Consider the following 22,478-nt stretch of genomic DNA (forward strand, 5'->3'; position numbering starts at 1 on the left):
ACAACCACATGGAACTGAATTCAGTCAACACCGTGAATGACTTGGAAGCAGTTCATCCCCAAAGCTTCCAAAAAGGAACATCAGCCCTGCTGACACCCAAGCTCTAAAGAAGGAACCAAGCTGTGCCCAAACATTTGACCTATAGAAACATAATGATAAATGTGTGTTGTTTTAAGCCACTTAAGTTTGTGGTAATTTCTTATGGTAACAACTTAAAAGCAGTATAGATTTTGGTGTAAGTGGGGTGCTGCTGTAACAAATAACTAAAAATGCAGAAGTGGCTTTGGAATCGAGCAGTGAGTGGGGGCTGAAAGAAATTAGAGGAGCATGCCCTGGCTGGTGGGGCTCAGTGGACTGAGCACCAGCCTATGAACCAAAAGGCCTCCAGTTTGATCCCCAGTCAGGTCCCTGGCTAAGGGCATGCAAGAGGCAACCAAGTGGTGTTTCTCTAGCATAACAATGTTTCCTTCCCTCTCTTTCTCTACCCCTTCCCCTCTCTCTGAAAATAAATAAAACCTTAAGAAATTAGAGGATCATGACAGAAAAGGCCTAAATAGCTTGAACAAACTGGAAGTAGGAATGTAGACATTAAAGACACTACCAGGGAGGATTCACAGGCTGCTTGAAGAAATCTGAACCTGGAGGATGGAAAGATCTACCTTGTCATTGGATCCTGCTTTTGTTAAGACATTCTGACAATCTCTACCTTTTACTGGAGTGGTTAGTACACTTTGTTTTATACTGTTGATTCTGGTTCATTTTAAATCTACTACCTTGCTATTATTTCTTCTGCTCCACCCTTGTGTTGTTACTTCTCTTTCCCTACCTTCTGTCTGAGCCCCCACCATCCCTCACTCGGCTTAGTGCAGAGCCTACTGTCTGGCCTCCTTGCTTCCACCCCTGCACAGCAACAGTCTCATTCTGTCTGGTTTCCACCTGTTCTGGGTAAAAGCCAGTTGTTAAAATGACCTACAAGGCCCTGTGAGATAAGCCCCTATTGCCTCCCAGACCTCATTTTCTACTATCCTTCCCCTCACTCACTCCATTTCATACCTGCCTCCTTACTCTTTTTGGAACACCCTAGACATACTTCCACCTCAGGGCCTTCATAACTGCTATTTCCTGTGTCACACTTTCACTACCTCCCTTCCTTAGTTCAGGTTTTTGACCAAGCTCTACTTTCCCCTTAACTATCCACAGTAAGCAGAACAATGCCCCTGCCCCAAATGTCCACATCATTACCCATGGAACCTAGGAATGTATTACATTACATGGCAAAGAAGAATTAGGTTGCAGACAAAATCAAGGCTCCTAATCAGTGTCCTTAAAATGGGGAGATTATCCTTGATTATCCAGAAGGGCTCAATGTATTCACAATGATCCTCGGAAAAGAGAAGGAGACATGACTACAGAAGAAGGCTCAGAGAGATGCAAAGTCGCTGGCTTTGAAGGAGGAGGAAAGGGACCACAAGCAGAGAAACGTGGGCAGCCTCTACAAGATGGAAAAGTCAAGAAAACAGTCTCTCCCCCAGAGCCTCCATCAATTAACACAGCCTTATGAATGCCGTAACTTTAGCCACTCAGACCCATTTCAAACCTCTCACCTCCAGGAGTGTAAAACAATATATGTGTCTTATTTAAACCACGTTTAAGTTTGTGGTGATTTTTTATAGCAATAATAAAAAATTAATTCACCACCCTACTAAAAACTGAAAAGATCTCACCCCCAATACTCCTTTACTGATTAATTTTCCTCCACAAAATAGATTACCTTCTAACAAATTTTATAATTTCCTTACTTTATTTATAAACGTAAATCCTGTAAATAAGTGTAGGCTCCATAAAGGCAAGGGTTATCCATTTTGTTCAGTTTCTCAGAGTCTGATACATGACCATGTGCTCAATTACTGGCTGACTGAACATTTGACAGATTATAAATACATGAATATGTAAGAAAAGTGCTGCTAATGATGATGCTGATGTGATAAAAATACCATTAATCTTAAAAAAAAACTAGGCATAATCAGCAGCTGTTTAAAGCCAATGATAGATTTATAGCTATGCATTAATGTCTCTCAAAACACCTGTTATCATTCACTCTGTATTCCTCTTCTTCCCAATTGCAACAACTTTTTTATCACAGTTTTTAATAACTTAGAAGATACTATTAGGTACATATTTTTCAATTATCAATCTTTTGAACAGATTTCACATCTTATAATCAAATTCAGAAAAGAATAAATATACAAAATGTTTCCTTTCTAAAATTTACTTACATTTGAACAAGTCTCCAAGTGTGAAATATAAAAGAAAGCAATCTGGCAATATTAACAAAGGTCTTATATCTCCTTCATTCAAAAAGCAGAGAGCAGGCTCTGGTGTTAAAGGGCACTGCGTACCTGTCCCGGGAGTCGTCGTCATCACTCCAATCAGAGGACTCTGCATTACTGACATGTTTGCCTACATAAAAACAGAAGAAAGTGTTCAGGTAAAAATGTAAAGTTCTAACCATAACATATACACTGTAAGTGTTGAAAGGCTTCATTGAACAGACAGCTGAGTATCTACTCAGTACTGGAGATGCCTATAATTAGCTCACAATCAAAGGGCATTCCCTAATTTTTTTTTAAGTTGAATGGTAGTAATCTAAAATATGCTATACCCTTATTATAGTATTTGTTTAAAATAAATAAAACCACATTGGGTAAAAAAAGCATTATTTTTAGTAGAAAGTAACACTGCTATTTGGTTCTAGTTCCTAAGGTACAGAAGTAACACATATAATGGTGATACTTCAAATCACCAAGCTCACACAGAAAAACAAAAACATGGCAGAATTTTATTTTTAAATAAATTCTTACAAACTATGAAATACTATAGTTTCAAATCAGTGTACACAATAAAAGACAGGATAACTCTGCCTCTACTGGTAGAAAGTTATAAAGAAGGAAAATTATCAATACCAGTTCTTTAAATGTGAGAAAACTAAAGACTAAAGATGCTAAAAGTCCTTCTATAGCCCTGGCTGGTGTGGCTCAGTGGATTAAGTGCCAGCCTATGAACCAAAGGGTTGCAGATTCAATTCCCAGTCTAGGGCACATGCCTGAGTTGCGGGGCCAGATCCCCAGTTGGGAGCACACAAGAGGCAACCACACATTGATGTTTCTCTTCCTCTCTTTCTCCTTCTCTTCCCTTCTCTAAAAATAAATTTTAAAAATCTTTAAAAAAAGTCCTTCTGCCCCGACTGGTGTGGCTCAGTGGATTGAGCACTGACCTGTGAACCAATGGGTCCCTGCTGGTTCTATTCCCAGTCGGGGCACATGCCTGGGTTGTGGGCCAGGTTCCCGGGTGTGAGGTGTGCAAGAGGCAACCAAACATTGATGTTTCTCTCCCTCTTTCTCCTTCCCTTCCTCTTTATCTAAAAATAAATAAATAAAATATTTTTAAAGTCCTTCCATAAACAAAGATAGAAATATCAGATCAAGAGTGATGAGAGTCTCTAGAAGTAGATGTAAAAATTTTTAAACAGTATATGATTAAACTAAGGAAATCTAAAATTTGGCTATTATCTAACAACCAGAACCAAATGCAGAAAGAATGTTAGGGGAGATACAAAATGTACTGTTCAATTCTTTTTTTTAATATTTTATTTATCTTTAGAGGGGAAGGGAAGGAGAGAGGAAGAGAAACATCAATGTATAGTTGCTTCTCGTGCATCCCCTGCTGGGAACTGGTCTGCAACCCAGGCATGTGCCCTGACTGGGAATCGAACCGTGATTGTCTGGTTCGCAGGCCCACACTCAATCCACTGAGCTACACCAGCCAGGGCTTACTGTTCAATTCTTAATACCAGCTTTTTTATAATTAGAGAGAGGTTGAGCAAAGTCTCAAGAAGCAAAACAAATTTAGGTTTTGATCTAATAATAAAATTCTTACCAACGTTCAGCCAAAAACATTTTCTACAAATTATTACACTTAAGACTCTTAAACATTTTGAACAGGGCAATTACTATAACTACCTTTCTTCTCATGTAATATCAGAGGAGTAATGAAAACATAAATTTGTAAGCCAGTGGTTCTCACACCAAACTAAACATCAGATTTACTTACCAACCTTTAGAAAAATATCCCAAAACAGAATATTCTGGACTTCTTAAGTCTAGAACACCACTGTCCAAATATTAACACAAGCCATGCAAGCAATTTTAAACTTTATAGTTGACAAGTATATCTCAGGTATAGGACTAGCCACATTTTAAGTGTCAAGAGCCACACTTGGCTAATGGCTACTATAACCGACAGGTGGGCAGGTCTAGCAGTGCTGGAGAGAGAAGGTAATCTGTTTAACACAATGAATTAATTTTGTTTTGCTTGACAAGTAGGCCTAATATGACAGGAATATAAAACCTATAGTCAAAATTTACTTAAGTATGCACTTTATTAAACTTTCCAACAACTATATCTGATTTAGGGAAAGTCATAAAACATTTCTCCAAACTAAACAGCAGAAATATCTTTAAACAAAGGGATGTATCAGTTAAATTGACACACTTTGTTTATATATCCTACTAAGCACAATAATGACAGGAAAGAACACATGACTATAAAAGCTACTAAACTTCCCACTTAAAAAAAAAATCCATACTACCCTCCAAGTGCCAACAAGACTTACCACAGTAGTATTAGCACAGCATGCTATTACAAACACTGGCTCTAGGTTTAAGGCTGCCTAGGTTGAAAGCCTGGCTCTGCTAGACGAGCTGCCTTACCCCCCACAAAGCACTAAAACTGTAACATCAGGGCCTGTGCACTGCAGGTACTTCCTAAGTATCAGACACTCTCCTGTAACCATTAGTCCCATCAAAACAGAGATGTCTATTTTGCATAATCTATGACTGAATATAACACCATGAGAACACCTATAACTACACCAACCAAAGCTTAACATCACCATCAGAACACTACATGAGGAACATACTAAAGTACTGACTTTCAACCTTTTTTACCCCATGGCATTCATAAACTAATTACCAAAATTCTGCGCCATGCCAAAAGATATATTTTTGCGAATCTGACAAGAAATGGGTATAATTTTGATTGATTTACAAAAAATCATAACAACAATAGTAATTACCCACCTTTTTGCTCCAAAGTGACTTTTTAAAAAAATCAGGTGCCTATACTTGTATATAAGGATTTCTGGTATCAAAAATTAGCCAATCAGACAGAACCTTAATATGCACCGTGACCAAAAATATGCAATTCTAGTAAATGATCTCTATATTTATGGTTTAAGGAAGGGCACTGAAAGGGCATTCACACCAAATGGCTATTGTGTTGGCTGCTGTCATTTTTTTTATTTGACATTCTAAGGGAAAGGAGATCAGTGCCCTGACTAAATAGTCAGGTATTGCACATCTTGCAGCACACTAGTGTGCCACGACACAATGGTTAAAAGTTGCTATGCTAAAGCATCAGCTCAGAACTATGTGGGAGGCAGTGCTTTTAGTAAAACATGCAAATAATGAACATAGCTCTAAAAGGATAATGGTTGTATGTTAATAAAATAATTCCTAAAACAAAGATCCGAAATCATTACAAATGCCCTAAATCTGCATAAAACCCTGAATCTTCAGTTGTTCTTTCATAGAATTATGTATAAATAAATACTGAGCTTTTTAAAGAATTGGAATGACTTAAACCATAAGTATTTCCACATGTATTTGAAGTACGCTGAGGGTGTGTACAGGTGATTATGACATATCTATTAAAACCACAGAAGTACCTACATGAGAAAATAATCTGGAGTTCTGTAATTTTTTTGAAATGCCTTTTTAAAAAGATTTTATTTATTTATTTTTAGAGATAGAGGAAGAGAGAGAGAGAGAGAAACCTCCATGTGTGAGAGAAACACTGATCTGTGCCTCTCCCATGTCCCCAACCAAGATGGAGGGGCAGCAGGGTTGGGTGGGCCTGGCTGGCAGCTCAGGTATGTGCCCTGACCAGAAACTGAATCAGCTCCCTTTCAGTTTATAGGGCAATGCCCAACCCACTGAGCCACACCAGTCAGGGCTGTTGTTTTATTCATTTTAAAGTATAGTTCATGATAAGCACAATTTAAGTAAGTTCTATGATAAATGGCTTTAATGCTTATTCTGTGTAGCAAAGTTATACTACAACAGACCTCAGGAAAACATTTCAATTACTGACTCTCACTGTATAGCCACATAAAAACTTTAAAATTACTCATTGTGGATCATGAGTGAGGGTATGTGTATCACCTGTCTTCTTGAAGTTAAAGGTGTTGATCCAAGTCCTGGGCTGGAAATGTCATCATATATACTTCTAACCGGTGGAGCTCCACTTTTATCTTTATGAGCTGGTACGACGGGCTGTGGGGGTGACCCACCTACAATGCACAAAACATACAGTCAGATGAGAAAACAAAGAAATCTTTCTTCTTTTTAATAGGATTTTTCCTAAATAATCATATCGGTGTTATTATTTAACTTAATTCTCCTAACCACAATCCTGTGCCTTGAGAATGATTTCCATTTAACAAATGAGGAAACTGAGAGACAGGGAGTTGCTTCACAGAAATTGCTCCAGAGCATCTTGCTACAAAATAAGATTTTTAAAAAAATTTACATTCTTAAAATATTGACTTAAACTCATCTCCTGGCGCTTCTAAAACTTTAATGCACATGAAAGTCACCAAAGGTTCGTGTTCAAATTCAGATTCTGATTCACAACACGTAGGATGGAACCTGAGATCATGAACTTCGAACAAGCTCCCAGTGATGCCAACGCTGGTGATCCAGACTGCACTCTGAATAAAAGATTCCAGAGTAAGTAAACAGAAAGTTTAGTTTATAGTAAACATATGTAACTTTTGCTTTCTCTACAAAATGCTTAGCATTTCAACACAAAACTCGATTCTCTTTCTAATTTGAAAGTAGGTACTACACACCTCCAGTCTGTACAACACTTGAATAAATATAATCCCATAATGTGGCATTTGCCAAAATTAAACAAATCCCATTATGTTTCTCATCGTAAAAATAGATTTAAGTACATAATAAAGTTATTAAAAAAACATTTTTAGGGACATAAAAATGTGTATAAATCAGAGAATTAGCAATGCCCAAAGTGAAGCAGCCCCTGCCCTCCATGAGACTAAGGTCTGAGCCTAGACAGCACAGCACAAGCATAGAGCAGACTGCAAAACGGGACTGACCTAGACTTTGACCTCCTTCTCTGTCACTTAGTAACCTGTGCGTTTCAGCAATTTCTTTATTGCATTTAGCCTCAGTCTCCTCTTTTGAAGACCTGGGATAACTACTATATACTGCTCAAGATTGAAAAAACACTAAAAATAACAAAATACTGAGCATATTTCCTGGCTCATAAGTACTCAATATGTAGTAGTTAAATAATAACATATTTGAAATTTACACAAAAATCTGTCCAGAATATCTTTAAGTGAATTACTTCAAATATAATTTATAATTTCTCCTGACCAATTTTTATGTATATAAAACCACTTTAAATTAAATCATAGGTTAAAACAAAGTAAGAAGAGTTTACCTTTAAACATCTACTAAAAGGATACTAGCTTAAATTTGAAATTCAACCATTTTTGCGGCTCTTCACTACTCATAGTCAAAACTTCAAAGTTATCTTTTAAAATGTTTCTTTGCTAAAGATATCCTGTAAAAGATACATGTTGTATTTAAGTAACATTTTGTGCCAAGGACTGCATAGCCTACGTAAAAAACTTCCCCATAGTCTGTGAAGTCCTTTCACTAAACATACTACAAGTGAGAACCTTAATTAACTCTCCCTAGAGGTAGAATCCGTATCTACAAATTTTCAAATTACACTTCTTTTGACTGACCATGTGCTATTATTACATTTAAGATGAATTAAATGACCATATCGCTCCCCCCCCAATACTGGCATTTTAGACTGGATGAAATGTAGTATGCATACTTTTCCATAAGTGGTTCTTACAATGATAATACAGTAGTACCTTCCTAATCTGAGATTTTGATAGCTGCTATTTCAGTTACCTGTAGTCTAAAAATATTAAATGGAAAACTCTAAAACTAAGGAATTCATAAGTTTTAAATTGTGGCCTCAGCAGTGTAAAATCTCATATCATCCAGCCTGGAACATGAATCATCCCTTTGTCCAGTATGTCCAAGTTGTACGTACAGTACAGTAAGATATTTTCAGAGACCACATTCACATAACTGTATCATAATATATTATTATAATTATTCTATTTTATTATGTTAATGTCAATCTCTTATTGTACCCAATTTATAAACTTTATCACTGGTATGTGTGCATAGGAAAAAACATAGTGTATATACAAAGCTTGATATTATCAGTGGTTTCGGGCATCCACTGGGATCTTGGAACTTCCCTGCTGACAAAAGTGAGGACTGCTAAGCCCTGGCTGGTGTAGCTCAGTGGATTGAGCACAGGCCTGCAAACCAGAAGATCGCGGTTCAATTCCCAGTCAGGGCACATGCCCTGGGTTGCAGGCCAGTTCCCTGCAGGCCAACTCCCAGCAGGGGATGCACAAAAAGCAACCATACATTGATGTTTCTTTCCCTCTCTCCTTCCCCTCTAAAGGTAAATAAATAAATTAAATCTAAAAAAAAAGTGGGGACTGCTGTAGTTTATACTGCTTACACCTTTATTCTAAGATTCTTATGGTAAAAAAAGAGCCATTACTTAATTTTTTTAATCACCATATTTTGCTGTGTATAATACACACCTGTGTTTTTAGCCCAAACTTTCAGGGGAAAAAAATATTTTGTTTTAATTTTGTAATTCAAGTTTTTATTTAGTTATATTTAGAAACAAAACTGATTATTGTATTCTAGGGTATTATTTTGTATAGGGATATCATTATTGCTTTCTAGAGTTATACCTTTAACGCATAAGCATAAATAAAAGAATTATAAACATTTATATAGCTACAGAATTGGTACTACCCATGTATAATGCTCAACCTTATTTTTCCCTCAAAAGTTTCGGCAAAAAAGTGTGCATTATACATGGCAACATACAGTGATGAATGGGTTGGGAAGAGGGAACACTGGACTATAACTCTTTTAAAAAATTCTAGTATATATACTGACATTACTATGAAACTACTTTAGGCAATTTACCTACCTGCAAGTAAAGGTGATCTCATTTCCATTACTCCGACCGAAGGGCCACTGATTGATCGAGGTTGTGGAGTCACTGGAGCCGGTAAATCCCCCATTAAAAATCCAGGTAAGAACTGGGCATTAACCCCTGGTTTTGGAGATGTGGGAGAACCTAGCATCATTGGTTCAGATCCTAAATGAATCAGAAATAAAATAAGGACTTTAATTTTATAGTATCTAACAAAATGACACAAGAATCTAGAATAATTTTGAAAATTTAATCAATTCCATTAAATACTATAGAACCATAGTTAAATTTTTACTTTAAAAACCAATAAAAATGATTTCTAGAGAAACAAGTATTCTGTATTAACAATATTAATCCCTGACAACTATTCTGTTAACATTTCACAGGTTTAAGAATCAACACACTTCTAAATTTAAGAATTTTAGTTTATAATATTAAAAAAATCCCTGATACACACAGGAAAATTTTCCATTTCTGGTCAGCTATGCAACAACCAAAAACAAGAACAGGGTGCACAAGTTACTTATTTACACAAAGCTTGAACATATCAAACACAATTAGTTTAGCTTGCTGTATGTCCCATTTTTGGCATAAAAGTGTAATCATGCACACATTATAGCACATATGAAATATTAGTAATGAGTGAGTGGCAAAAAACATTTAAAATGTTTGGAAAGCGTATTGTTTGGATCTTTCTTTAAATTACTCATTTTAAAATTAGGAATCAATAAGTCTCCCTGATATAAAACCAATTTAAAAAAAGAACAGATATGCCCAGGCTGGTGTAGCTCAGTGGACTGAGCGAGGGCCTGTAAACCAAAGGATAGCAGTTTGATTCCCAGTCAGGGCACATGCCTGGGTTGCCTGCCAGTTCCCAGCAGGGGACGCACGAGAGGCAACCATACATTGATATTTTTCTCCTTAACCCTTCCCCTCTAAAGATAAATAAATAAAATTTTTAAAAAAAGAACAGATACTCCACAATTATCAATTCAAAATTAACCTTCACAATTTACTGGGAAGGTTTATTCCTATCATGAAGATAAGGAAGCTGTGACTTAGGCTCTAATTTCAGGGCACAAATAGCACAGTAAGAAAAACATGGGCTCTGGAGTGAGAGACCCAGGTTCAAGTCTCTCAGCAAAATGGGAATAATTGTATCACCCACTCAGAGAGCTTTGATCAGAATTATAGCAAGTAAAGCACTTGACCCAGTGCCTAAAATGTAGTAAATGTTTAGCAAGCATTCATTATTACTATAACAGTATCTTATAATAGCCAAAACTGAGAGACAAATGTGTAAGTGAAGAATCTGCAATTTCTGTTAATGAAAATTTAATTTTTAACAATGTGACTAGCCTAAATGTGATCTATGGAAGCCAGTTAATAAAGATCATATAAATAACATCAGATACATTGATGTTTCTGTCAATTTCTGGAGTCTCAAAAATTTGTTTCCTACTCTCCAAATGCTGTCAATTATTTATGCTTCCTCTTATATCTGGTTATAGTTATACTTAAATATTAACAATGCAAGTGTATAAAAGAAGAAAAGGCAAAGCAATTCAGGAAAATGATAAAGCAAATACTGAAATAAGGAAGAACTATAATTACATTGTAATTAAAGTGATAGTTACTATGTTACTAGGAAACCATTACATATTGCCAAAGAACAAACACTAAAATCAATCAATCCAAAAGCATTTTCTGAACAGATATTAAAAACCCGTAGTAATAAATACAAAGTGTTAGGAACCACCAACTGCCTTCACTCTCCCATTCCCCCTCCAAAATATGGCAATTATAAAAATTAAGTCCAAAAAAAAGTTCTTACACATCTGGATAGATACTGTAATACAGTAGAAAGCACCAGAGGGAGGGCACAAAAACCTCTATCAAATTGTCACTAACCACCCATCAGGCTAAATTTCACTTAAGGAGAGAGCTGTCTGACACTGTACCAATGGATCCTGCAGGTCCTCAATTCCCCATCACAAACTGTACTGTTAAAGTACTGTGTCTTCTTACCCAGCACTGATTGTTGAAGTAACACCTACTTTTAATATACCATTAGGTGCTGGGAAAATGTTTATTCCTCACCTAGAATATGCAATATGTGGACTTGAAAATGTAATAGCAGCTGTCAGATTTCTGATTAGGCAATAAACAGAGGTTTATACACATTTGTAACCCCAAGAAATATGCACTCCAATTTTTCTAGTAGACAACTGATCTCTAAAATAATACCTGGACCAGTATCTGTACGTAAATTTAAATGTAGCAGAGTATCTGCACTGACATTATGCGTTTAGTTTATGACTAATAAATACTCAAACAATTCACACTGCTCTACTCTCAGAAGAAAGTTTGCACAAAACATGTAAAGCGTTACTCTTCCGATCTTTAAAAAAAAGGAAAAAAATTCATCCCACACATAAGTAATCACACTCACTGTTTTCCAAACTCAGAATGCTGTGACCTAATCTCCAACTAAGTCTTCTTATAGTAGCGGTTTATTTTAAAATTTTGACAGTTCTCAGAAATCCCAAAACTCAGCAGACAAAAAGGAAATCCTGTTAATTTTTTGGATATTTTTTCAAAGTCACAATTCAGCAATGGGAATGAACTTTTAAGTATTCATTATATGACTGAGTTCAGAAATACCTACAATACTTGGTCACCTTTCCAAGATTAAGGTAAGGATTATCGTGCGAACTCCTACCTTCCTCTTAAGACCATTATCTAGATGGCGTTCATCATCTGACTAACTAAATGTCGCACAACGCAAGCTTCCATTAATTACTGATTCCTTTGCCAAAGGCCAGAAGAGGGAAAGAAACAAACAGGAACTAGAAGCCCCGGTGACCCAACAGCGGTGGTCCGTGACTACTCTCCGGGGCACCGCCCACCCACGTGTAAGCCCACAGGTCCCTTCCCGACCACAATCCCGGATCCTGACTCCCGGATCCAGTTTAGAGCTCTGGGGGTCCTAGGTGTCCGCCGGCTTGGCGGGCTCGCGTTTGGGAGCACAAAACGGCGCAGCCCACATTCGACCGCCCTTTCCTCACCGGTCCCGCCAGGGGCCGCAGCTTCCCGGAGCCACCCTGGCAGCCTGATGACTAGAGCAGGAGGCTGACTAGGAACTCGGGGGCGATCAAAGGACTACCCCTGCGCCAATGAAATGAGCAAACGAGAGGGTCAAGACTACTGCCCGTCGGTTTTGTCCGCCTGCAGGCCTGCGGCACCGATCGCGGTGCCAGCGTGGAAAAGCGGCTTTTCACTCACCCAACGAGGGCACCTGGGGTTCCACAGCAAAGGCTGCCATTGCGGCAGCAACTGTATTTCGCCGCGGACCCTCCGGATTTTCAAAAAATGGCGGAAACACTCCCCACGGGTCGGGGCGTGCTACCTTAAGGGTGACGTAACTTCCGGATATGCGCCGCACGAAGCTGTGGGCGCCGGAGCCGCCATTTTGGAGTGGGCAAAAGGCTTCGCGCAGACTCAGGGACTTCCGGAAAGGCTTGATGTGTTTGTGATGAAGGTGTATTTCTCCAAATCCTGTGCTCACGGTGTGAGCGTCCTGATTTTTTTGGTACTTGAACTTCACAGAAGTACTGTTTATTTTATTCAGAGTTTCGTTAGCTACCGTGAGTGTACCCAGTGCTCTGTCATCCGTCAGCTTTCCCAAGCACCACGTGCAGAAATTTGGCTTGGAGCAACTGTTGGGGCTGCTTTCCAGTGTCGACTTTCGGGCTTGGTGCGTGAAGCTCCATTCTTGCTGCATATTTTCTGTCATCTCTACCATTTTTTTCAAAAATGTGTTATAGGGGAATTTTACGTTAAAGCATAATTCATGCTTGCTGTTTTTTACATGTTGATACGTACAAAAGATAGTGAATAATGGAAGCTGAGTAAACAAACACCTGTGAACCCACCACATTGCAGCACCCTCTTTGTACCGTCTGGACTGGCCCCCCACCTCACTTTCCGCTTTTCTTTAGGGCGTATTCAAATATAGCCTATATATGTGTGCAAAAAAAGTTGTTTAGTTTTGCTCCCTAACTTCATAAAAGTGATGTGCTACATTTATTTATATTCTAGGATATTCTCTGATCCATACCAAACTAATGATCCTCAAAATACTCACCCATCCTTCCTATTTCCTCTGGAATTTCCTGAAATTCCAAATCCAGCAAGAATTTTGTAATTTGAGTGAGGCAATTACAATGACATAATTAAATGGAATGTCCCTTGAGATCAAAATTTAAAATCACCGAGATAAATTGACTCTTTTTTACAGGTGTATGGGTTGAACTGTGTCCCCCCAAATAATATGTTTAAGTCCTAACCCTAGGTACATTTGACTGTGACCTTATTTGGAAATAGGTACTTGACAGATGTAATCAAGTTCAGATGAGATCATACTGAATCACCTCAAAGCTGGAGGGTTAAATGACCACAGATCTATCTTTCACAATTCTGGACGCCAGCAATCTGAGTTTTATGGGGCTAACATCAAGGTGTCAGGAAGACTGGTTTCTTCTGGAGATTCCAAGAGAGAATGTTTCCTTCCTTTTCAGATTTCTGAAGACTGAATTATATTCCTCGGCTTAAAGGTTCCACCCTCCCCCTCCAAAGCCATCTGTCTGACATCTTCTACCTCTCTGACACTGCCTCTCTGTCTCTGTCATCACAAGGCCATCGATGAGTCTGTCTCTGTTTTGCTTGTTAGTTCAGTTTGTTCATTAGACTCCACATGAATGAGATCATATGCTGTTTGTCTTTCTCTGACTGGCTTATTTCACTCAGCATGATGTTCTCCAGGACCACCCATGCTGTTGCAAAGAGTAAAATTTTCTTTCTTTTTTTTTTTTTTACTGCTGAGTAGTACTCCACTGTGTAAATGTCCCATAGTTGTTTTATCCACTAAACTACTGATGGACACCTGGACTGCTTCCAAATCTTGGCAATTGTGAATAACGTTGCAATGAACATAGGAGTGCATATAGTCTTTTGAGTTGGTGTCTCAGGTTTCTTCGAATAAACTGCCAGAAAAAAACAGTCATGCTTTATGGGTCATAAAGCAGTTCCGTTTTTAATTTTTTGAAGTGACCCCATACTGCTTTTCACAGTGGGTACACCAGTCTGCATTCCCACCCACAGTGCAAAAGGTCCCCTTTCTCCACATCCTCACCAGCACTTGTTTATTTATTGATGATACCCATTCTGACAGATGTGAGATATTTCATTATAGTTTTAATTTGCATTTCTCTGATGGTTAGTGACATTGAGCATCTTTTCATATGTCTTTTGGCCATCTGTGTGTCCTCTTTGGAGAAGTGTCTATTCAGTTCCTTTGCCCATTTTTTAATTGGATTGTTTGGAGTGTTTTGGTGTTGAATTTTGTAAGTTCTTTACAAATTTTGGGTAATAACCTATTATCAGATGTATCAGTGAGTATGTTCTCCCCTTCAGTGGGTTGTCTTTTCATTTGTTGATGTTTTATTTTGCTGTGCAAAAACTTTTTAGTTTGATGTAGCCCCATTTGTTTTATTTTTTTTCTTTTATTTCCCTTCCTTTTAGGAGATATACCAGAAAAACATGTTGCTACAACAAATGTCAGATTTTACAGCATATGTTTTCTTCTAGGATTCTTACAGTTTCAAGTCTAACATTTAAATCTTTAAGCCACTTTTTTATTCTTGTGTATGGCATAAGAAGGTGGTCCACTTTCATTTTTTTAAGATTGTATTTATTTATTTTTAGAGGGGAAGGGAAGGAGAGAGGGAGAGAAATAACAATGTATGGTTGCCTCTCATGCGTCCCCTGCTGGGAACTGGCTTACAACCCAGACATGCACCCTGACTGGGAATCGAACAGTGATCCTTTGGTTCGCAGGCCTGCGCTCAATCGACTGAGCTACACCAGCCAGGGCCCACCTTCATTTTTTTGCACATATCCGTTCAATTTGCCCAACACGATTTATTGAATAAACTATCTTTAGCCTATTGTATATTTTTGCCTCCTTTATCAAATATTAATTGACTATGAAAGTGTGGTTTATTTCTGGGCTCTCTATTTTGTTCTATTGATCTATATGTCTGTTTTTATGTCAGTATCATGCTATTTTGATTACTTTGGCCTGGTAGTGCAGTTTGATATTTGTAAAATAAAATTAAAGTCATTTTTCTTCCTTCACTTGCATTTCAAACTTATACCATTTCAACGGACACTTTCCTTGTCAGAGTATAAAGATCCCCATTTTATTGTATCAAAAAACCTTCCCTAGAACTGTTATCTTTTTTGTGACTGCCAGGAACTATTTTCTTTCACATTTTTTTTCAAGATTTCAAAATAAGGGTCTACAGACTTTAGTACATGGTGTATTTCCCTAACTTTACCATCTTGTTTTTTAATACATTATACGCCGACTCTTGTGTAAATCCTTTTCTGAAACTATTGACCCCAACTGTTTTTCTCCTAACTGCCATATTAGGCCTGTATCCTTGACATCTGTGGTATTCAATAGCTTTGCCAATCTTGTCCTATATACAATTGTTTTCATTGTTTTTGGTGATGCTACACTTCCTACTCTCTTCTTAACTTTCTGCTCTTTTTCTGGCTCTTCCATACGTGATCCCATTTCATTCTAACCTGGATATAGAATTGTGTGTGTGTGTGTGTGTGTGTGTGTGCGCGCGTGTACCATGCTCATATTTTTTATCACTTTTCGAATTGTTGTTCAAATACAGTTGTCTCCATTTTCCCACCACCACTTCCCCCCATCCCCCCACCCTCACCTCCCACTCTCCATCCTTCCCCCTTTGTCTTTGTTCATGGCTTCCTTCTTTCCTCCTTATCTCCCTCCCTCCTCCCCCCCTGGTTACTGTCAGTTTGTTCATTTCCATATCTCTGGTTATATTTTGCTTGCTTGTTTGTTTTGTTGATTAGCTTCCACTTATAGGTGAGATCATATGGTATCTGTTTTTCACTACCCGACTTATTTCATTTAGCATAATGCTCTCCAGGTCCAACCATGCTGTCAAGAGTAGTAGCTCCTTCTTTCTTTCTGCTGGGTAATATTACACTGTGTAAGTGTGCCACAGTTTTTTTGATCCATTCATTTACTGATGGGGCACTTAGGTTGATTCCAGCAATTGGCCATTGTAAATTGTGCTGCTATGAACATTGGGGTGCATAGGTTATTTTGGTGTTTCAGGATTCTTAAGGTATAATCCCAACAGTGGAATGGCTGGGTCAAAAGGCAGTTCGATTTTTAGTTTTCTGAAGAAATTCCAGTTTTTCACAGTGGCTGCATCGGTCTGCATTCCCACCAACAGTGCACTAGGGTTCCCTTTTCTCCACAACCTCGCCAGCACTTGCTGTTTGTTGATTTGTTAATGATGGCCATTCTGACCAGTATGAAGTGGTTTTAATTTGCATCTCTCTGATGGCTAGTGATGCTGAGCATCCTTTCTTATGTTTCTGGGCCCTCTGTATGTCCTCCTTGGAGAAGTGTCTGTACAGGTCCTCTGCACATTTTTTAACTGATTTGTCTGTCTTCCTGGAGTGGAGTCATGTGAGTTCTTTTTATATTTTGGGGATCAAACCCTTGTCCCAAGTATCATTTGCTAATATATTTTCCCATATGGTTGGTCCCCCTTTCATTTAGCCTATATTTTCTTTAGCAGTGTGGACATAGAATTGTTGATGAAGTCTTTATACTCTCTCTCCTCCTCAATTTTTTGTGTTCTCAACAACTATAAAGAACACATGCACAAAAACAAGGGGGGTTAGAAACAGGGGAAAAAGATAGGGATGGCTGGGATGGTGGGGAGAGGTGGGGGGAAGGCAGAAAACTACTTGAACAACAATAAAAATAAAAAACATTTAATAAAAAATAAAACAAAATAAAAAGCTCTGAAAAATAAAATAAAATAAATTTTTTATGTTATCCCTTGAAGTCCTCATCCATTGTTACATCCATGCAAATAATTTCTGCTATTGTATGCCCCCTCTCTCTCTAAAGCCAAATGATACTTTTCCAAATGGTTGATGAACAACCTGCCAGTGCATCAACCCTTGAAAACAAACTAATCTTACCCCTAAAATCTGCCCCATTCCAGTTGTCCCTTTCCTATTATCCTCTTAGACACCCAACATTTAAATGTTATTATGTTAGATTTTAACATAATTTTGTTACAGTATGTTAGAGCAGAATTTAAGGTCAAATAGACCTGAATTGAGAGCACAACTTTCCCACTTAAATCCCGTATCACTTGGATTGGTATTAAATCTCTGTAAACTTTATTTTGCGTGAAATAAAAACAATACCCACCTAGGAAGGTGGTTATGCTTTGTAGAGTGTCTGGTCCAGTGTGCTTTTCCTGGCTTCCACCTTCTCTACCATCAAACATTCAGGTACCAAGTCCTATTCTTTCTCTGTTGATGCCTAGACAATTGCAGTCGACTCTCAGCATCTCCCTTTGTTCAGCCAGTCTCTCTTACCAAATCTCAAACACCACTAGCCAATACTCCCTTCTCTGTACACATTACTCAGTTGTCCAAAAACCACCCCAGGCTTCCTGTTCCCTACAGCAGCCTCCTTTTCTTCAGTTCCACAAGATTCACATGGACAGCACATTCCAACCAGTAACACCCTGCACTACACCACATACATTTTTATTGTTTTAATATTTGTTTTCAGTTATAGTTGACATACAATGTTATATTAGTTTCAGTTGTACAACATAGTGATTCAACATTTATGTAACTTATGAATACACTACATACATTTTCACTTAGCAGCAAGGGAAAGGGAAAATCTGAATCTCTCAGGGTGGAAGGTTGTTACAGACTGAATATTGGTGTCCCCCAGAAATGCATGTTGAAATCCTAATCCCCAATGTAATAGTACTTGGAGTTGGGAATTTGGGGTTAAGTCACCAGGGTAAAACCTTCATGAATGAGATCATTGCCCTTATAAGAGACCCCAGAGCGTTCCCCCCACCCAACACCCCTGCTTCAGCCATGTAAGACCACAGCAACAAGACTGGCATCTATGAACCAGGAAGCAGGCTCTCACCAAACACTAAATCACTTGGTGCCTTGATCTTGGACTTCCCAGCCTTCAGAACTCTGAAAAATAAATTTGTTGTTTATGTCACCCAGTCTTTGTTATCCTGCTGTAGGAGCCCAAATGGACTGAGGCAGAAGATAGAAGGATCATAGGGATGGTGTCCAAAAAATACACATCTATTAGTTTTTATTTGCATTATCTGACCTCTGTAAATAATGACCAAAGGTATCTCTTCGTAAATTAAAATAAATGTTAGATTTGAAAACTTGTGAGTTTTTTCCCTCATCATTTCATTACAGTAAACAATTGGCAAAAAGGGAGCCAGACATCAAAGGAAACATCAGTTTAGCTGATACAGCTGTTATCTTTTAATCAATTAAATGGTTCGTATCACTCTCTGGAAGTGAAAAAGTAACATCAAAACTTATATAACTTGGCCCTGGCTGGTGTAGCTCAGTGGATTGATCGTGGGCTTTCAAATGAAAAGATCGTGGTTCGATTCCCAGCCAGGGCACATGCTTGGATTACAGGCCAATTTCCAGCAGGGGGCGCATGAGAGGCAACCATACATTGATATTTCTCTCCCTCTCTCCTTCCCTTCCCCTCTAAAGATAAATAAAATCTTTTTTAAAAGTCCTCTTAAAGAAAAACGTATATAACTTGCAAAGATATGCATCAATTTCTCCCTTTAATCCTCTCTCCCTTCCTTCTAATAAGCAATTTTTGAAGGTCTGGTATGGGATATACCTGGTATAGAAAAACCACACAGTAAAAGTCTCTGCTCTCATGGGAGCTCCAGTTTTGATGAGGAAAACAACAAAATAAGTAAAATATATAGAATTTTGGTGATAATTAGGGCCATGCCATATATAAAACAAGAAAGGTGAGTATAAGTGTTCCAGATGGGAACAATTATAAATAAGGTGGTCCCAGAAGGTTTTATTAAGAAGGTAACATTTTACCAAAGTTCTGATATTTCTGAGGGAAAGTGTCCCAGGTAAAGGGAACAGCAGGTAATGAAGTGGAGCCTCCATTATGCACTGTCAAGGAATGCATAGCCAAGGCACCAGTTGGGATAAAACAGGGAGAGGGAGGGAGGAAACAGTCCAAATGCGTAGGTCAGAGAAGTAACAATGTATGTATGTGGGAAGTGGGTGCTGAATGGCGTCTGAATAATCTCAGTGCAGTCATGGTCAGAATATTCAGTAGTTTAATCTGAGAGTAATTCAGCATCTTCTACTGACTTAAAATTCTTGGTTGTTCTATTGAATTTTCAATGCCAATTTATCCACAGTAATGTCAATTATAACAGCTTTTCATTTCTTAAAATGCACGGAGTTAACAAATCTGTACAGACCTTAAAGTCATTTATATTGCAAAATGTATAATTTTTGTCCTGGCAAAAAATTTTGGAACCCAGAATTTGGGTGAAGAGTAAACCCAGACAGCAAATGTTAAATCTTTTAAAACAAATAACTTGAAAGAAATAAAGATATTAAAGGGGATACAGTAAATTTATTATTTTATTAAAGTATATCAATACCTAGAAACAATAAAGGATACATTATAAATATGGACACAAAATAAGTCCAGCTTCACTTGTAATTGAAAAGTTTGTTAAAGTATATCAGTGGAAACAACCATAAATTTGTTAACTATAAATGCCACTGCATATATTACAAGAAAATAAAACTTTAAAGTCTTCTGGCTTAAATTCTCAAATAACTACATGGTGACTAAATATGTTCAGGATCCTTTGGGCAGAAAAATCAACTATTCACAGTTACCTGAAAAAACTAAATAATTCGTTGTGCTACCTTTGTTATGTTAAAACAAACGTAGCTTTGCTTATAAAGGTATCAATTCATAGAGTTAACTCACTGAGTAAGATTATATGACAATACTCTGATTTTTACCTGTTACTTCCAAGAATTTTTGGAGAAATTACCTTTGAGGGGGATTTGCTATATACAGTTGAACCATTTATATGACTAATACTCAGGTGACAAGTTCAGCAGGTTTCCCCACCACCAGTGAAGTTATCAATCAGAAGGGAAATATGTACCCTAGGTTACATGATACACAGTCATACTATATGAACGTAGTATATTCATACATTTCAGTCAAGGTTCAGTAGGGAAGAAGTTAAGAAGTTATGCACAAGTAAAATTGCAATGACGATTTTAAATACTACACTCCATTTTCCCCGAAATCTTTGAGTTAATACAAGGGTCCAAATTTGATCTAAAAAAAATCTAAGAAAAAGATTTCTTCAGTTTTCAAAAATTTAAATATCTCTTGGTTTTCGATACAAATTATGTATCATCACAAGCCTATATTAAGCATAAAGTTAGCAAAATGTTTTAAGCATATTAACCTCAAATAAGTAGAATTGTATCATATTTACCAGTCTTCTTTCTGATCATCTTTCTCAGATTGCTAGGAAGGCTTTATATTTTATTTCTTTTTAATGTTTAAAAACAAAAGATATTTTCGTTTCCTCCTTTTTGAAAAATTGCAGAAAAATCTATTTTAAAATAGAGGTAAAAACTCCTTGAAATATTCTCCCTCTCTCTCAAAACAGACCTATATATTTGGTATATATTTTTATTTATAATATGTGAGATAAAGAATCATAATGATAAAATTTCTTTTTTATAAATAACAGATATGACAGAGTGACTTATAACCATGGGAAATACAATAAACATACTATATATTCATACATATGACCCATCATTGCCTTATGCAGTATCCCTAATTTAAAAGACTGAATTACATTTGTTGATCTATTTTAGATATAGCAAACTACCCTCAATTCAGATAAAATGAAATAGATGCTCAAAGCATTTCTGTAGGTGATACCTGCTTACACCACAACCAGATAACTACAGGCAACACCTAAGCATACAAAATACAGACATAAGTAACATACTATCCATTATGAACAAATTCTGTTCAAGGCTTCAAATTTAATGGCTGATAACAGCACCTACCAAAAGAAAATGTATTTAAATAGGTGTTTTTATGTAAATGGAAAACGTTCACCCTGAAAACGCTCAGCAATACTGACCATGGAGACATTATACATCAGCCTCATAGTTAAGACAATTCTATCTGCCTTTGTTGGCTTCAGAAAAGTCACTGTAGGCTGATTACATTTATACTGCCCAACAGAAGCAAAGCTCATTGTTTTGCATGTGATGGCATCTTGTCAAGCTCTAAGTGATCTCGAGACATAATTTGAACTGATCACTTCTACTTTTTTTGCCCCTGACAGCATAGGAAAGCTTGCTTCCTCAAATACACAGATGTGCTTAATGTACACTTTCTAACTTATGTATGGGAATATACTAGATTATGTATTTAAGAAGAGCCGGCTTTCTTAATAATATCCAAATGACAACAATAAGTCATAAAGTTATAAAGTCATAAAGTCATAAAGTTACTCGAAAGCTATTAAATAAATCCTATCATAATTATTATATTACTTTTAAGTGCACTTTGTTTTGAATAAGTCAAAAAATACCTTTAAGCAAATTTATAGAGTTCAGCCTTGCCAATATGGAGACTTAATACTTCATTTTTTATTCTTATTTATTTTATTTTTTATTATTGTTTATGCTGTTACAATTGTCCCAATTTTTCCCCCTTTACCCCCCTTTGCCTATACCATCCCCCTGGAGACTTAATATTTTAAAACGAAACTATTCAAGGCCTCTGGCCAGAGATAAAATTATAAATAATTTTAGGCTTTCTAACAATGCATTTAAAATTCTTTACAAAACCATAACCCTTCTTTCCTTAAAAATATGTTCTCTAGTAGAATATTGAACTTAAAAACAGATCATTAAATAAATCACATTTAAAAAACAATCATTCAGTATAAAATATTTTTCCACAGATCCAAGAAGATCATAAAATTATACCGTGGAACCCAAAAACAGAATGCTAGGGGCCCAGGATAAAAAGCATACAGTGTTAGAGAATAGCTTCACCTAATTAAAGCACCATAAGCTCATAATACTGTCAGGGAGAAAAATCTACACAAAACCTTAAAATATGAATCCAGGGAGTATAATTAAATTAAAAAAATCAAAATGAAAAGTGAATATATTTTCATAAAGGACATAAAAATTTTGTGAATACTATAACCACTACATAAATATTATATAAACCTTCACATTTTGGTTACCTCTTTTGG

At 37.1% G+C, this 22,478-nt stretch overlaps 1 protein-coding gene across 1 annotated transcript in view; it reads right to left on the bottom strand.

Moving 5' to 3' along the window:
* Nucleotides 1–12,588, bottom strand: part of NUP35 (nucleoporin 35) — a 39,459-nt gene extending 26,871 nt beyond the window's left edge. The window contains exons 1-4 of the mRNA XM_037044328.1: nucleotides 12,481–12,588; nucleotides 9,190–9,360; nucleotides 6,282–6,409; nucleotides 2,400–2,460 (exon numbers count right to left, since the gene is read on the bottom strand). Of these exons, the coding sequence (XP_036900223.1) occupies nucleotides 2,400–2,460; nucleotides 6,282–6,409; nucleotides 9,190–9,360; nucleotides 12,481–12,520 (400 nt within the window). The 5' untranslated portion in view covers nucleotides 12,521–12,588. The remainder of the gene's footprint in view (nucleotides 1–2,399; nucleotides 2,461–6,281; nucleotides 6,410–9,189; nucleotides 9,361–12,480) is intronic.
* Between the last annotated feature and the right edge of the window lie 9,890 nt (nucleotides 12,589–22,478).

Source organism: Sturnira hondurensis, unplaced genomic scaffold (genome assembly GCF_014824575.4).
Source record: "Sturnira hondurensis isolate 20B ecotype Veracruz unplaced genomic scaffold, ASM1482457v3 Scaffold0004136, whole genome shotgun sequence".
NCBI lineage: Eukaryota > Metazoa > Chordata > Mammalia > Chiroptera > Phyllostomidae > Sturnira > Sturnira hondurensis.